Source organism: Aythya marila, assembly GCF_965140915.1.
Source record: "Aythya marila genome assembly, chromosome: 5".
In the NCBI taxonomy this organism is placed as follows: domain Eukaryota; kingdom Metazoa; phylum Chordata; class Aves; order Anseriformes; family Anatidae; genus Aythya; species Aythya marila.
The window spans coordinates 19838581-19853123 of NC_139046.1; the positions used below are offsets into that span (position 1 = coordinate 19838581).

The window sequence follows — 14543 nt, forward strand, 5'->3', positions numbered from 1 at the left end:
TCATAAACGCACAATTAAAAGATAGGTGGGATTCTGAGAAAGGCTCTTCTGCGGTTGGAACCCTTCCCTGTTCAGGAAGATAACACTGTCTTGAAAATAAACAGGGTCACATTAAAAAAAAAAAAAAAAAGAAAAAGAAAAAAAAAAAAAAAAAAAAGGAAACACAGCACTATCTTTTTTTTTTTTTTTTTTTCCTTCTACAGGAAAAACGCCCCAGATTTCCTATGACTCTTAAGCTCAAAGGAACAGTCAACCAAAGCCGCAAATGAACATGGCCAGACAATAAACCAAAGGCAACATCTGACAAAGGATCGGGGCTGCTGAGTTGAACTCCTGTACACCTGACATTTTTTCAACCTCGCACAGACTGTGAGTTACTTTCCTCCCTAGTCTTGCATTGCCACCCTCCACCTCAGAGCCCACAGAGCCACAGGCAAGTCGAATGCACTCATTAAGTCCTCCCTTGACAGCAGCACCCCTGGCATGTTTCCGTTTTACTCCAAAACACTCATGATGTATCACAACAACCAGCTGAAACCATCTCTTACACAAACTAAGGAGGCGAACAAGCAAGCAATGGGCACATCCTCCACATGAAGCAAAAAACACCCATTTTCCAAACTTTTAATTGCTGGGAGAACACTTTGCCATTGGCACTGCTTTCCCATTCTGTTTCTTACGTCATTGCAAAGAACAAATTGGAATGCAAGCTTGTTTATCCTCTACTCAGTCCTTATAGCTTGATATAAATGGTGAACTGGATGTGCTCCAGCCATTCCACAATGCTGGAGACTGCTCCTCAAACAAGCCTTGGAAATACCAATCTCCCTTTGAAATGTCAAGTCCTTTTCCTGCAGTAACATTAGGTCTTGACCCGGTTATCAGCCCTGCTATGAACAAATTGGACCACAGAGCACTGATCCGGATCCATATGACTCATGTTTATTATTCAGCAGCCAACGGGCCTCACGTGGTGCACGAGGACCAGAGGTGCCTTTCCTGAGACGCTTCTGCTCTACCTGCATGACCTTGCCTGGCCACCTGTAGTCCCCTTCGCTTTCCTCACCACCCTGAGCCCCTCTCATCCAACAGCACAGAGCTTTTCCTTGTCCTAAAATAATCTGTAGACTGGTTTGCTCCCGCAGAAGTGTGGAAAACTGAAGGATGGCTTCCCAAACAGCATGGCCTGATCAGGGCTGCCTTTGCCTCGCTGCTCAGGAACTTCCCTGTGTTTTATCTTGAGAGGGATTTACTTTTATGTCTTGGTTCCAGCTAAGCCACCTGAAAATAATGTTGTTATATGAGTTTTTGCCACATGGCAGAGGCATCTCAGCCCACTGTAATTACACCTCCCCTGCCTTCTTGTCTCTTGCACTTCCACCAATTTCTATCCATCTCCAGCTCTGCAGTACCTTTACTCCCAGCTGCCTCCCCACACTCACTTTACCCCCATCCCTTCACCCCTGAAGAAGCTACAGACTGTAACACTAAACTTGGAGGAGTTGTGGACTCTGATGAGGGTGGAAAGGCCTTGCAGAGAGACCTGGACAGATGGGAGAGCTGAGTGATCACCAACCGCATGAAGTTTAACAAGAACAAGTGTCAGGTCCTGCACCTGGGATGGGGCAACCCTGGCAGTACGTACAGACTGGGCGATGAGACGCTGGAGAGCAGCCCCGCAGAGAGGGATCTGGGGGTTGTGTTTGACAGCAAGCTGAATGTGAGCCAGCAGTGTGCCCTGGCAGCCAGGAGGGCCAATACCCTGGGGTGCATCAAACACGGCATCACCAGTCGGTCGGTGAGGCCTCACCTCGAGCACTGCGTGCAGTGCTGGGCACCACAGTACAAGAAGGACATTAAACTGTGGGAGAGTGTCCAGAGGAGGGTGATGAATATGGTGAAGGGACGAGAGGGGAAGACGTATGAGGAGCATCTGAGGGCACTGGGCCTGTTCAGCCTGGAGGAGAGGAGGCTGAGGGGGGACCTCATCGTGGTCTACAACTTCCTCATGAGGGGGAGTGGAGGGGCAGGCGCTGACCTATTCTCCTTAATCACCAGTTATAGGACCCGCGGGAATGGTGTCAAGCAGATGCAGGGGAGGTTTAGGCTGGACATCAGGAAGAGGTTCTTCACCGAGAGGGGGGTCAATCACTGGAACAGGCTCCCCAAGGATGCAGTCACTGCACCCAGCCTGCCTGAATTTAGGAAGTGTTTGGGCTGTGCGCAGAGTCACAGGTCTGCATTTTGGGGTAGACCTGTGTGGGGGCAGGAGCTGGACTCGGTGATGCTTATGGGACCATTCCAACTAGGGACATTCTGTGCTTCTGTGACTCTGTGGCTGCCTGACCCCGTGATGCAGTGACTCTAAGCTTTATTTCCACGTCACATAGGGCTGTTCTTACCGGGCCTGCCCCCAGCAGCCCCCAGCCCTCCCCACCCACCACCCACCCGTGAGGCCGCCCCCACCCCGCCACAAGATGGCGGCGGCGGGACGTACCACCCGCCGCGCTGCGGGGGGGGGGCGCTCCCCTCCCCGCGCGGTGGCACCGCCCACTTCCGGCCCCGCGCCGGAAGCCGGAAGCGCGGAGAGGCCGGGGGACGGCGGCGGCGGCGGCGCCTACCGGGGGCGCCGGGCGCCGGTACCGGGCCGCTACCGGGCGGCCCTGCCCTCGCTCTGAGCTGCCGCCGAGCTCCGGGCCGAGCCCCGCGGGGGCGCCGCGCCCGGCGGAGCGGGTAGGACACCGGCGCCGCCCCCGCCCGCGTCCCGGTGCGTCCCGGTACGTTGCTGCGTCTCAGAAGCCGTGGCGCGAGTGCCTGGGAGCCCCTAAATGTGCCCCGGCAGCACAGGGCTGTTTGAAATCAGGCAGGCAAGCAGTGCGGCAGGGCCATTATTTCCCCCATTTCCCCTTATTTTCCCGTGTTGCCCCCCCATTTGCCTTTTATTGCCCCCCTTTCCCCTTATTCTCCCCCTTTCTCTTTATTTCCCCTTTATTCCCCCTTTATTCCCCCTATTTCCCCTTTATTTCCCCCTATTTCTCCTTCATTTCCCCCCCATTTCCCCTTTATTCCCCCCTTTCTCCTTATTTTCCCCCATTTCCCCCCATTTCCCCTTTATTTCCCCTTTATCTCCCCCCATTTCCCCTTTCTTTCCCCCATTTCCCCTTTCTTTCCCCCATTTCCCCTTTCTTTCCCCCATTTCCCCTTTCTTTCCCCCACTTCTTCTTTCTTTCCCCCCCATTTCCCCTTTCTTTCCCCTCCATTCCCCTCTCTTTCCTTTTATTTCCATTATTCAGCAATCTTTAAACCTCCGAGCGTTGCACCGAGCTCCCCACCCAGCCAGCATTGAGCAACGCCGTTCCCAGTACCAATTAGCAAGGGAAGTGGGGCCACCCCACAGGCAGGAGGGAGCCCAGCAGATGGGGCGAGGAGCTGGAGAGCTGGCCAGGGGCAGGAAGACGTGCGGTGGCAGTGATCCCTGAGCTCTTGTGGGTCCTGAGCACGGAAAGCAGGTCGGGGAGAGCAGGAGTTGTGAATGGGATGGTGCAGGGAGAGCCAGCTGGAGCCTGGGAGTCAGCGTGACGTCGTCCTGCTATCGAGGGGCTGTGAGTAGGTGTTTCCTTGACAAAAACGTCTGGCAGGCGTAAGTGATCCTTCCAAGCACGCTGTGAAAAGGAAAAAAAAAAAAAAAAAGTCAGCTGCCAAAGAAGGAATGGTTAGAAACGTTCAGTTTTCCTTCTCAGTCTCAGTGGTTCTTTATAGCATAAGGGAACTTCTCTGGCATGGCTGTTTAGAGTGGTTCAGCAAAGCTGTTTTTAACTCCGTAATAGGATTAGTGCCTATTTGCAGCGGGCTTTAGGAAACCTCCTCTTCATCTGCCATCCTTTCCCCCACCCTAGGAGCCCGCAGCCGCCCCGGGAGGATGGACACCCTGAAGAACCGGAGCGTGGAGGAGCTCCGCGAGTTGCAGGAAAATGCCGAGGAGATCGAGCGCCTGGCCCTGGAGTCCAGGGAGGTAGGCAGGGGGCAGCCGGGCGAGGACTGGGCTCGGGGGGCTTCACCAGCAGCCCCGCGACTGCCGGCTCTCCCCAAAAGGTCCAGGAGCTGCAGCTGGAGAGGGAGATGGCGCTCGCCGCTAACCGCAGCTTGGCCGAGCAGAACCTGAAGTTCCAGGAGCCCCTGGAGACGGGGCGCTCCGACCTCTCCCGCAAGTACGAGGAGCTGCAGGAGCTGGCCGAGCGCTGTAAGGAGCAGAAGGCGAAACTGGGTGAGTGGCTCCGAGCCCTGCACCCCGTCCTACACGGTCACCTGGGCTGTAGCTGGTGCAGCGCCCTGCCCTTCTGCATCTCCCTGCCCCAGCCGCACTGAGCAGAAAAATTCGTTCAGGGTGGCAGCAGTAAGGACTCTGCTCTGTATCAGAGCTGTGTTCCCCTCTTTTCTGGTCCAGTTCATGGGGTCAGGTTGAGAATGCTGTCTTGGCAAAAAAAAAAAAAAATCCAGTGCAGCAGTGGTTAAGGTTCTTTCCTCTTCTGTTTTCCTTGCATCAACATTTTCCGAGGTAGGAAGGCGCTCTCGTGCAAGCGGATTGGGCACGGAGATGTGACATCGAGGAACAGAGCTCCTTCTGTTTTGTGTTTTGAGTGTCTCGCGTTACAGAGCTGCGGAACAGATGACAAGCACGGGCTCTGTAAGACGGGACTGTGTGCTGATGTTTTTGTCCCGTTCTGTGTTCCATGTCTTGCTCTGCTGCTTGTTTCCGCAGAGAAATTTTCAGCAGCAATGCATCCCCAGATGTTGCTGGATCTCCTGCAGGTGGAAAGCCAAAAAATCGAAGAGGAGTCTGAGGTGAGCTTAAGGTTTAAACCCATTAGCAATTCCAGCGATTAGTCCTCCAGGACTTGCACTTACACTCCCAAGCCTAATCCCTTAAATCAAGGATTATCTCTTCGTAGTTTGACATTGTTGCTCCAAAAAAAATGGGATTTCCCTTTCTTGGCTTGTGTGTGGTGTGGTGATCCTCTGCACGCACCTGAGGGAGAGGCGGAAATCCCGTCCTGTAGGGGGTTCGGGGAGGAAGTGCTGAGGGATGCAGCGCTGTCTTCTCTTGCAGAAAATGGCTGAGAAGTTCCTGGAGGGCGAGGTGGCCCTGGAGACCTTCCTCGAGCAGTTCTCCGTGATGAGGAAGCTGGCCCACTTGCGCCGGGTCAGGGTGGAGAAGCTGCAAGAGATCCTGCGGAAGTCGGCAGCGCCGCAGGAGCCCAGCGGGGACTCGAAGCAGCGGCAGCAGCAGCTGCCTCCTCAGCCCCCTGCAGACACGCCGAAGCCGCAGCCTGTCCCCTTGGGGGCACCTTCCTTCCCTCTGCCCTACAACCCGGCCCCAAGCATGCCGGTCGGCCCCACAGCCCACGGAGCTCTCCCACCTGCTCCTTTCGCTGGCGCTCCAGTCACCGTGGGACACGTGGGTGCCTCGCAGCCCGGCACCCAGCCCGTGTTTCCCTGCCCGCCTCCGGATGCCAGCTACCCTCCTGCTCAGGGTGCCAGCTCCGTGCCGGGCTACCCCCGGCCTCCCTCGGGAGCCCCCTCCTCTGCCCCAGCCTACTCCTGGTCTCCGTCCAGGGGCCCGCCGCACGCCCCCTCCTTCCCGGGCCCTCTGCCCTCCACTCCGCCGCCCAGACCCGGCTACCCTCCCTACGCACCCCCCGGGGCAGGGAGGCCGCAGTGCCCCTACCCGACCCAGCCTCCCCTTCCCAGTTTCCCAATCCCCCCTCAGCCTCCCTATCCCCCGGGGCCTCCCTTTGGGTACCCCCCGCCTCCAAACCCTCAGCGCCCCGCTTGGCCCGGCTACTAACCTGGCACTCGCGGGCGGCGTGTTCTGCTGCTCCTTCCTCCCAGCAAACCGAGGAAGAGGAGCGAGCCGAGAGCGTCCTGTAGGGTGAGAGACGTGGCAGGCGGTCACAGCTGCAGCTCTAGGCTGGGTTTGGGACGATTGCTGGTGGGCTGGAGCGGCCGCTCTCCCCAGCTCCATTATAAAATGCGGGGAGTCATCGAGGTACTGCTGCGGGGAACGTGGGAGCGACACACACGGACAGCACCCACCCCTCTGTGCGTGTGGGGGCGACTGAGAGACCCTCGCTGCGTGCCTGCCCTTTGCTCTTTGGCTGACACAGGGCGCACAGCAATTCTGAGCCTTTGCACAGGTGCTCAGGAGGCACGGTGGGAAGCACTGGCAGTATTTCTGACCCAAAACACTCACGGCCCTCCTGGAATTGAGAGGCAGAGCCAGCCAGGCTGGCAGCTGGACTCGTAATGCGCTGTAGCAGGGGGAAGCAGCGAGCCAGGCCTCGAGGTGTGGCTGTTTTTACATTGCTGTGGGGTGACTTCCAAACCAGTTCTGCTTGAGGTGGTCCTGCTGCCTGTGAGGTTGGGATTCCCTCGGCACAATCCAGGTGCTCACGGCTCACTGGGGAGCAAAAACTGGGGCGGTTTTGTGGGGTGCTGCCGGCTCCAGCCGTCCTCGTGTTCCCCTCTCTCCTCAGGAAACACTAGGTAACGGGGGGTGCCCCCAGCTCGTAATGCAAATGGGATTTGCTTTGCTCAGCACTTTATCCTCCGAATCCTGCTTGTATCCCTGTAAGTTATTTATAAGGTATGGTTACTAATGGACTAGAAAAAGAGGAATGCTTTGGGGGTTTGATGGACACAGTTCCATCTCGTGGTTAATTACAGTAATAAATCTCAATGAATTGCACGTGAGGTCACTGCAGTGGTTGCTTTCGGAAACGGCAGGGCATCCAGCTGGCACTTCTATTGATCTTTTAGTGCCATCCGGGCCTCCTTACATCAACTTCCTCTTGGTTTTGTCAATAAAAGCTTTCACCCTCTTGCAGGACCCTCTTCTGATTTGCCTTTCCTGCTCTCTTGCTTTCATCTTCCCTAAGGGGCCCGTTGCTGTGGTGCCGTGCGTCAGCCCAGCTGGCCCCTCAGCACCATTTCTCTCTCCCCCTGTGCAATGTGTTTTCCCCCACTGGCTGCGAGGTTGCCGGTCTAAGGAGCAGCACTGGTGGTAGTAGAAGGACAAGAACAAGACATAAATACTAGAAAAACGATTTTATTACAACCACCACTGCTCGTTAAATATCTCAGATTTGGTTCCCAACATTTTTACCCTCCCTGCGCTCCTCGCGTCTGCGCTTTGCTGCGTACGTGGGCGCAAATCTCACACTGCACCCCACAAGCATGGCCGAGCTCACATCTCTGCAGCCTTGCCCGAGGAGCAGGGGTCCTGCTGGCGAAGCACGGAGCCCTGTGCGTGCACAGCCTCCTGCGGGGTGGAGGAGCGTGGTTATCCCAGTTTCGGGGTGGAGAGGCCGGCAATCCCCCTCCGAGCTGTCGTGAGCGCGGCTGCTCCGTTCTTGGTGCGCGTGCAAAGCCTGCTGCAACCCAGCTGCCTCTCAGACTCATACAAAAAGCTTGAAAAGCCCCCGCCTTGCACTTTCCCAGGCGGGAGGCCCCGGGGCAGGGTTGAGGAAGCTTTCTCGGAAGGGTGCTCGGTTAGCGGGGTGCTGCGGCACCCCAAAGCTGGGCGGGGGGTCAGAGCTGAGCACTGCTCGGCCTGGGGGGAGCTCAGCAGGCGGCGGGGGGTGCAGGCAGGTTCAGCTCCAGCTCTGGCAGGGACACGGCGAGAGGCAAGGTCTCCCCACAAGTGGCCGCGTCCCTGTGAGCAGGACGAGCTCTGCCAGGCTGTGGGGGGACACGGGGGGGGCTTCCAGCACAGGCATAGATTTGTCTTCTCCTCCGCCGGCTCTGCCCAGCTCGTGCTTTACCTTTCTCCACGTGCTGAATCCCACCTCAGTCTGCAGGGCGAGGAGGAAGGGCAGGAAGCGAGGTGGTTTGCCAACACGTGAGTAGCCGCAGCTGGGCCGCCCCTACCTCTCCCGGGGTCACAGCCTGCGGGCGGACTGCAGGTCGTAGTCGCTGTCGGAGGAGTTGTCCGGAGGGTTGGAGGATCGGGCTGCGCCTTCCAGGGCTGCGGAGGGAACCCAGCAGGGCACAGCTCCTTCCTGGGGCTCGGGAGGGGGCCGCCAGCCCCAGGCACCCCTCAGCCAGCATCACCAAACCGTCCCACACCTCACCTGCGTACGCCGACAGGTGGGAGCTCTTCTGGGGGGGCTGCGCGTAGTCGTTGTCCCCCCCCTGCGCCCTCTGCCCGTCCGCCCGCGGCCTCAGGGTGACGGTGCTGTTGCGGTGGAAGGAGACTGCAAGGCAGGGCGGCTCAGGGAGGGGGCACGGTGCTCGGGGTTGCTCAAGCACCCCCCCAAGCCAGGTGGGCCCCCTCCCGAAGGGCTGAGTAAGAGCGGGAGCCGCTCGCCGCCCGGCTGAGTCAACGCCGCCCCGGTGAGTCAACGCGGTGGCAGGAAGCGAGAGCCCCCGCACGCCGCCGTGCCCCGACCCAAAACCCCGCTCCCTGCCCGCCGCCCCCGGGCTGCTGCCGCTCACCGTTCTGGTTGAGCCCCGTGGGGCCGATCCACTGCCGCTGCTTCTTCTTGGAGACTGCACGGGAGGGAGGCGGTGAGGCCCGGCGCGTCTCCCCAGGGAGCTGCCGGCTCGCCCCGCCGCCAGCTTCTTTCCCTCCGGCTGCCGGCCCCCCGCCAGCCCCATCTGCCGCCCTGAATAATCCCCCCACCGGTAATCCCCCCGGGACCCGCCGCCCGCCTCGTGAAACGCGCCTTTGTGCACCTAATCCCCCCGCCAGCGCCACGTGGGACAGCAGAGGGACAATGGGGACAGGGGCTGTGGCACTGGCACCCTGTGGTGGCACCCGGCTGGGGAGGGGGGAGAGCAGCGCGCGCGTGGCCCCAAACCCTGGGGATCCCACGGGCATCGTGGCGGGCACTAATTGGAGGTGCTGGGGGGAATGGGGAGCTCGCCACCTACTTTTCTTCATCAGCCACCTGTAGGCGGGAGGGCCGCAGATAAGCAGGAGGATGCCGAAGAGGAGCAGGGCCAGGCAGATGCTCGCCACCGTGCCCGCTGGTACGCCGGCGGGACGCAGCTTCGAGTCCTGGCCTGTGAGAGGACAGATGTCACCGCGCGGGGACAGCACCTGCGGGGTCTGGGGGAGCCCGGTGGGGAGCTGCTGGCCACTTACACACGACTCGGGTGCGGGAGCAGGAGCGGAGCGAGCGGGGGCTGTCCGGGCAGAGGTGCAGGTGGCGGACGTCGCAGCTGACCCCCTTGGCAAGGGGCTCCCGGACCTCGGTGCTGGAGGAGAGGTTGCCGCAGCGCAGCTCCCTGCACAGCTGCCGGCCCCGCTCGTTGCGCAGCGCCCACTGGTCGCACAGCACCTGCCAGCGGCCCTGCTGGAACACCTCGATGTCCCCCTCGCAGGGCGTGGGGCCACCCGCCAGCCTCCGCACCGCCTGCGGCTGGGAACCTGCGGGAGAAGAGACCTGGTGGCCGGGGTGCTCGCCGTGCCCGCCTCTCCCTTCCCCTCGTGCCGCGGGCGTTGAGGGCTCACGCGAACGGTGGCAGAGACGTCAAGGGGCTTGGAACCGTCCCCGTGGCGAGCACGGCCGTGAAACCCCCCTGGCAGCTGCTGCGCTTCATCCCGTTAAGCCCCCAGACCCCGCGGTCTGGCTTCAAAGCCCGAGCAGATGGAAGGGCTTGGAGCGAGCCAGCCGCTCGCCCCGGGGCTTGGCTCTCCCGGCCTTGGCACGAGCAAGGGGCTGCTCGGCGGGGAGCCGCGAGCTGCCTGCGAGCTTCCCCCACCACACCGCTTGCAGAAAACACAAAGGGGGCACGGAGGAGAGCGTGCCAGACCCCGATGCCTTCCTCCCTGGCGCGCGTTGGGTTTCAGGGTGCTGGCTCCCCAGTTTTCCCGCTTGTAGGCTCAGAGCAGGGTCTGGGGGTGCAGTTTCCAGGAACCCAGCACGCACGGGAGATTTCCTGTTTTGTCTTCATGCACGGAAGAGGCAGAGCGGCAGTGGGTGGAAGGGGCACCGCTGCCACCCAGGGGTGCTCCCAGCTCCCCGTGCCCACCTCCTGCGTGCCAAAAGGGAGCGGTATCCACAGCCCCCCCACCACAGCATCCCCCGGTGCGCCTCTCACCTGAGCAGGTGAGGAAGGCGGGCGCTCTCCCACGCCTGGCCCGGGTCCTGTTGAAGCAGTCGAAGAGCTGGGGGCTCCTGCACGGCTCCAGCGCCTCCCACCTCACGAGGAGCTGGCTGGGCTGCGGGGTCGCGGGGCTGTCGATGGGGCTGCCGCAGCCAAGCGCGCTGCAGATGCGGGCACCCAGCTCCATCCAATAGCCCGGGCTGCTCGCCACGGCCCCCCAGCGCCCCCGCACGTGGAGCTCCACGAAGCCTGAGCAGCTGAAGTTGCCGTCCACCAGCCGCAGCCTGGGGGGGCCTGGAGAAGGAACAGGGAGATCGCAGCCATCGCAGGCGGGATTTGGGCTCCCCAAATTCCCCAGCAGCCACGCGAAGCCCTGCCACGCCGCGCGGGCAGCGGGGCTCTCACCGGTGGGCTCCGGGCTGGTGGTCGGTGGCGTAGTAGGAGGCTTGGTGGTGGTGGGTGCTGGCTCTGAAACGAGAAGGGAGGCAACAGGTAGGGGCAGCGGGGGCACAGGGGGGCTGGGGGAGGGTTGCGTGATGCTCACCACTGCAGATAAAGGTGGCGTGGCTGCTGCAGTTAGCCGGCAGCCAGCGGCACCTGCCCGTCCCAGTGCAGCGCATCGCCCGCACCCATGGCTCCCTGTTGCTGTCCACCACCAAGTTGCCGGCGGCGCTGAGGGGGCCACAGCTCAGCTGCTGGCAGATGCTGGCTGCTTCTTGCTTCTTCATGTCCCCGCACACGGGGCTCCAGCCTCTCTCCGTGTACACCTCCAGCTTCCCGGTGCAGCGGCAGCTGCCACCGGTGAGCCGCAGGAGGGGGGCTGTGGGGAGAGCAGAGCCATAAGGGGCTTTCCTCCCCTCCCCGCAGCCCCCAGATGGTTTTCCAGCTGGGTCTGGCTCGGTGCTGCAGTGAGGCTCAGCACCACGGTGGCAGCTGGGGCTGCTGGCAGCATGGGGCAGGAAGGAAACGGGGCTTGCTCGGGGTGCACAGGGGAAATGGAGCCATGAAAGCCCCGGGACCCCGTACCACACACTCACAGCGGGCACCACAGCACCGCTGCTTGCCTCGTGGGACCGAGCGGGTTCTGCAGCCCCAAAGCCAGAGCTGTGGGGCCAGAGCCACCGTGATGCAGCAGGCACTGGTCCAGTCCAAAAGGCAGCGTGCTAACAAGCCCCAGGTGGTCCCGGGGAGCTGCTCCCCCCCCTCATGCTCACCTTTATGGTCCAGGGCCGCTCCTCTGTGGCTGCAGATTGCTGCAAGAGAAGGGGATGGGGTCAGCTGTACCTGCACCCCACACCCCCACCATGAGCAGCGTCCCCAGCCCGCGACCTGGCAGCAGGAGTTCAGGAGGAGGAAGGTGACGCTGGGCGCTCTGGGCAGCCCTGCCACAAGCGGGGAGGTTGGGGAGCACAGACCCCATAAGCCACTGTTTTTTTTTTTTCTTGGCAATAAAAGAGCATTTTCCGGCTTTCTCGGTGAATTTGCCCTCACCCCTACTCCTCGCTACCTTTCGTTAAATACAAGCAGCCTCCCGCAGCCAGCCGCAGCGTGCTGGTGGATGGCTACTGCTGAAAAACAGACGGAGGAGCACAGCACGGCTGCTAATTGCCACTCACTGGCTGCTGTCATTACTGGTAGGAAGCCCAGGCCAAGGGCTGCAGGACAAGGACGGGGTGGCTGCTTGGGACTGGGGCAGCCCGTGCCCTGCTGGGGGCCGCTTTGGAAGGAGCCGGTGATCCGTGAGCTGCTGGCAGCCGGCTGGGAGCCCAGCACCAGGGACACTGGGGTTTTGGGGACTGGCACCCGCTGGTGAGCGCCCTCATTTCATCTCCCAGAGCCCCAGCAGCAGCGCGGCAGCACTGTGGCCTTGTGCTCAGCCAGCCCCTTTTGCTTCTCCCTGTCCCCAGAAGTTCCCCACAGCGCCATGTTCAGGGCGTGCGCAGGGGACCCTGGCAAGGGGGTGACCCCCAGCACAAGGCACGGGGCCGAGCCCCGCGCCCTGCCCAGCAGCGGGGTGCCACCACGGGCTCCGTGTGATCTCAGGCTTCTGGCCAGGCTGGGTTTCCCCCACCCGCTGCCCGAGGTGCCGGCGCTGGAGGGACGGTGCCGTGCACCCAGCAGGCACCCAGCACCACCCAGACCCCACGCCCGGCCCCTCCGTACTCACCCCATGCCCCCAGCGCGAGCAGCAGGCGCAGGGCAGGCGGCCAGGCTGCCATGGGGCCGCTGGCTGCCTCCTCCTCCTCCTCCTCCCCAGCGCTGGCGGCTGAGCACGGGGCACCAACGCCTCTGTACCCGGGCCGGGGAAGGGAGACGAGGGGGGGACGGGGAGGAACAGGCTGTTTTTCCTCCCTCTGTGGTTTTCTGCGTCACGTCTCGCTCGTTTGAAGTCACAGCCTGCCATCTGCCTCACCGGCTCCTGCAGAACCAGAGAGAAACTGAGAGGCTCAACTTCATCCGCATCCCCACCCCGTCCCCTCCCGTGTCCCCGTCCCCATCCCACCCCATCCCCATCCTCGTTCCCAGCCAATCCCCATCCTATTCCCATCCCATCCCCACCCCTCCTCCAGCCATGTCTCCATCCTCACTCCCCATCCCCTACTCATCCCAACCCATCCTACCCCATCCCATCTGTGTTCCCATCCCATTCCCACCCCATCCCATCCCAACCCCGTCACCATCCCAGCAAGGGTTCCCCCGTCAGCCCCTCATCTCCTCGGTGGGGTGAATGTGCCAGCACTGGGGGGCGAGGGGGGCCCCAGCTCTCCCTCGGGCCCCCACCCAGCTGCGGGCACTGTGTCCGAGCCAGACCTGGGGTGCTGGAGCTGGCACCCATGGGGAAGCCGGGGGCTCCTGGGTGTTTCTGAGCACCCAGAGCTGCACCCGCTGCTCGAAACCGGCCTCAACAGCAGCCAGTGGTGGCCACTAAACCCAACAGCAGGGTGCTGAGCGGGGCCAGATCCCACCCTCGCTGCAGCGGGGAGCCCTGCGGCCGCCCTCAGGAGGCACGGCTTCCTGCCACAGCTAGCTGCCCCGTGCCGGGGCTGCTGCCTCGTCCCTCCGGGTGCCTCGCCATCGCCTGTGGTCACCACTCGGGGCGAGCACCGCCGCCGTGCCGGGGCAGGAAACGTGCAGCGCCGAGCCCCACTGAGCTGCACCATGTCCCCGTGTGCCTGGAGCACCCCAACGCTGGCACCAGCCCTGCTCGTCCCTCTTGCAGGCGTCCTGGGGACACCGCATGTCCCTGCCGGGCACGTGGGTGGCAGCGGTGACAGGCAAGGGACGGGAGAGGCGCCGATTGATTGCGCCCTAATTAATTCCCCTGAATCCAGGTCATGCGTGCTGACGAAGGCTTGCCATTGACCCGGTGGTGTTCCTGTCAAACAGCCGTGCCATGGGGCCGGCGAGAGCCCCACTGCCACCTCCTGCTCTGCCCCGTGGCCACCCCATGCCCTGCATCCCCAGGGCGCCCTGCTCCCGTGGGGCTTCCCCCACCCCAAGACCCCTCTCCAGCCCCAGCCCCAGAGCGGGGCCTCGGCTCCCCTGGGAGTTTCCTGCCTCCGAGCTGCCTCTGGGCTGAAGATGTTCCATGACTCAAGAGGAAGCTCGCTGGGGCGGCCGCAGGTTGCTGCACAGAGCAGCTCGGGGCAGGCGGGTGATGCTCTGAGCCCCGCTCCGCGCCCTGCTCGTGGCTGCGGGGTCCCCTTGGCCGGGTGGGGACCCCCAGCTCCTCCTGAGCCCGGCCAGCATCGGGTTTTTTCCCTGTCCCCATGGGCTGGAAGGGGAAGGCACGGCCGTGGTGGGAGTGGGGGCAGCCTGGCTGGCCACTCCCCATGCATTTCTGGAGAAGGACTTGTGCGAGGAGGGCTTTGCCCCATTTTTCACCCCCTCCCATTTCCTTTAGAGTAAAGAAGGGTGAGCTCACGCTGCTCTGCGCCGCGGATCTTTCCATGGTTACCACGGGCTTTCAAGAGCCTAAGCAACGTTTTGGCTCGATGGAAAATAACAATTTCAGCAAATTCCCCCCCGACGCCATGCCGGGGATGCCCATCGCCGCCCTTGGCCATGTTCCCGCGTGTGTTCAGCTGCCCCAGTCCTGGCTCTTCAGCCGGGTTTCACCACCTGGAAAGCCAAATGGGCTCTGCCACGCTCCGAGCCAGCCCCGGTGGCACCTGTAACCCCAGCCACCCTCACAGGGAGCCCAGGGGGGCCTCGTGCCACATCCCTGAGGGTGCCAAACCCAGTGGACGTGGGCACTGGGGTCCAGCCCTCCCCTCCTGCCGAGGAGCTGCAGCTCTCAGCATCCCCACGAGCTGCTGGCATCGCGAGCCAGCTCGGCACCATCCGTGTGCCGCGGCAGCTGACGGCTGTCACATCTTCCTGGAGGGGCTGGGGGAGAGCGACGGGGACGTGCTGATGCACTCCGTGCCCGT

At 62.1% G+C, this 14543-nt stretch overlaps 2 protein-coding genes across 6 annotated transcripts; one reads left to right on the top strand and one right to left on the bottom strand.

Annotated features, from left to right (window-relative positions):
- The first annotated feature begins 656 nt into the window (after positions 1-656).
- On the top strand, positions 657-6891 carry VPS37C (VPS37C subunit of ESCRT-I). 5 transcript variants are annotated; one of them, XM_082761081.1, is made up of 5 exons: positions 657-990; positions 3897-4012; positions 4093-4264; positions 4760-4842; positions 5108-6891. In XM_082761081.1, the coding sequence occupies exons 1-5, from the start codon at positions 939-941 to the stop codon at positions 5843-5845; spliced, it is 1161 nt and encodes a 386-aa protein (XP_082617207.1). In that variant the 5' UTR covers positions 657-938; the 3' UTR covers positions 5846-6891. The 5 variants fall into 5 exon arrangements, with proteins under 5 accessions (XP_082617207.1, XP_082617208.1, XP_082617210.1 ...); XM_082761082.1 differs by lacking the exon at positions 657-990 and adding an exon at positions 2586-2777; XM_082761084.1 differs by lacking the exon at positions 657-990 and adding an exon at positions 2586-2767.
- A 212-nt stretch (positions 6892-7103) lies between these two features.
- Positions 7104-12402, bottom strand: CD5 (CD5 molecule). The gene is made up of 10 exons (XM_082761080.1): positions 12278-12402; positions 11325-11363; positions 10655-10930; positions 10516-10578; positions 10105-10404; positions 9146-9430; positions 8932-9063; positions 8494-8547; positions 8130-8252; positions 7104-8023 (listed from the first exon to the last, which is right to left on the bottom strand). The coding sequence occupies exons 1-10, from the start codon at positions 12327-12329 to the stop codon at positions 7938-7940; spliced, it is 1410 nt and encodes a 469-aa protein (XP_082617206.1). The 5' UTR covers positions 12330-12402; the 3' UTR covers positions 7104-7937.
- Between the last annotated feature and the right edge of the window lie 2141 nt (positions 12403-14543).

Bases quoted from the DNA above. Each gene is read 5' to 3' on its own strand.
- VPS37C (XM_082761081.1), top strand. From the start codon at position 939: ATGTTTATTATTCAGCAGCCAACGGGCCTCACGTGGTGCACGAGGACC. The intron at 991-3,896 runs GTGCCTTTCCTG...CCCCCACCCTAG, and splicing joins GTGGTGCACGAGGACCAGAG to GAGCCCGCAGCCGCCCCGGG. The intron at 4,843-5,107 runs GTGAGCTTAAGG...CTTCTCTTGCAG, and splicing joins AAATCGAAGAGGAGTCTGAG to AAAATGGCTGAGAAGTTCCT.
- CD5 (XM_082761080.1), bottom strand. From the start codon at position 12,329: ATGGCAGCCTGGCCGCCTGCCCTGCGCCTGCTGCTCGCGCTGGGGGCA. The intron at 10,931-11,324 runs GTGAGCATGAGG...CTCTCCCCACAG, and splicing joins AGCGGCCCTGGACCATAAAG to CCCCCCTCCTGCGGCTCACC. The intron at 9,064-9,145 runs GTAAGTGGCCAG...GTCCTCTCACAG, and splicing joins CTCCCGCACCCGAGTCGTGT to GCCAGGACTCGAAGCTGCGT.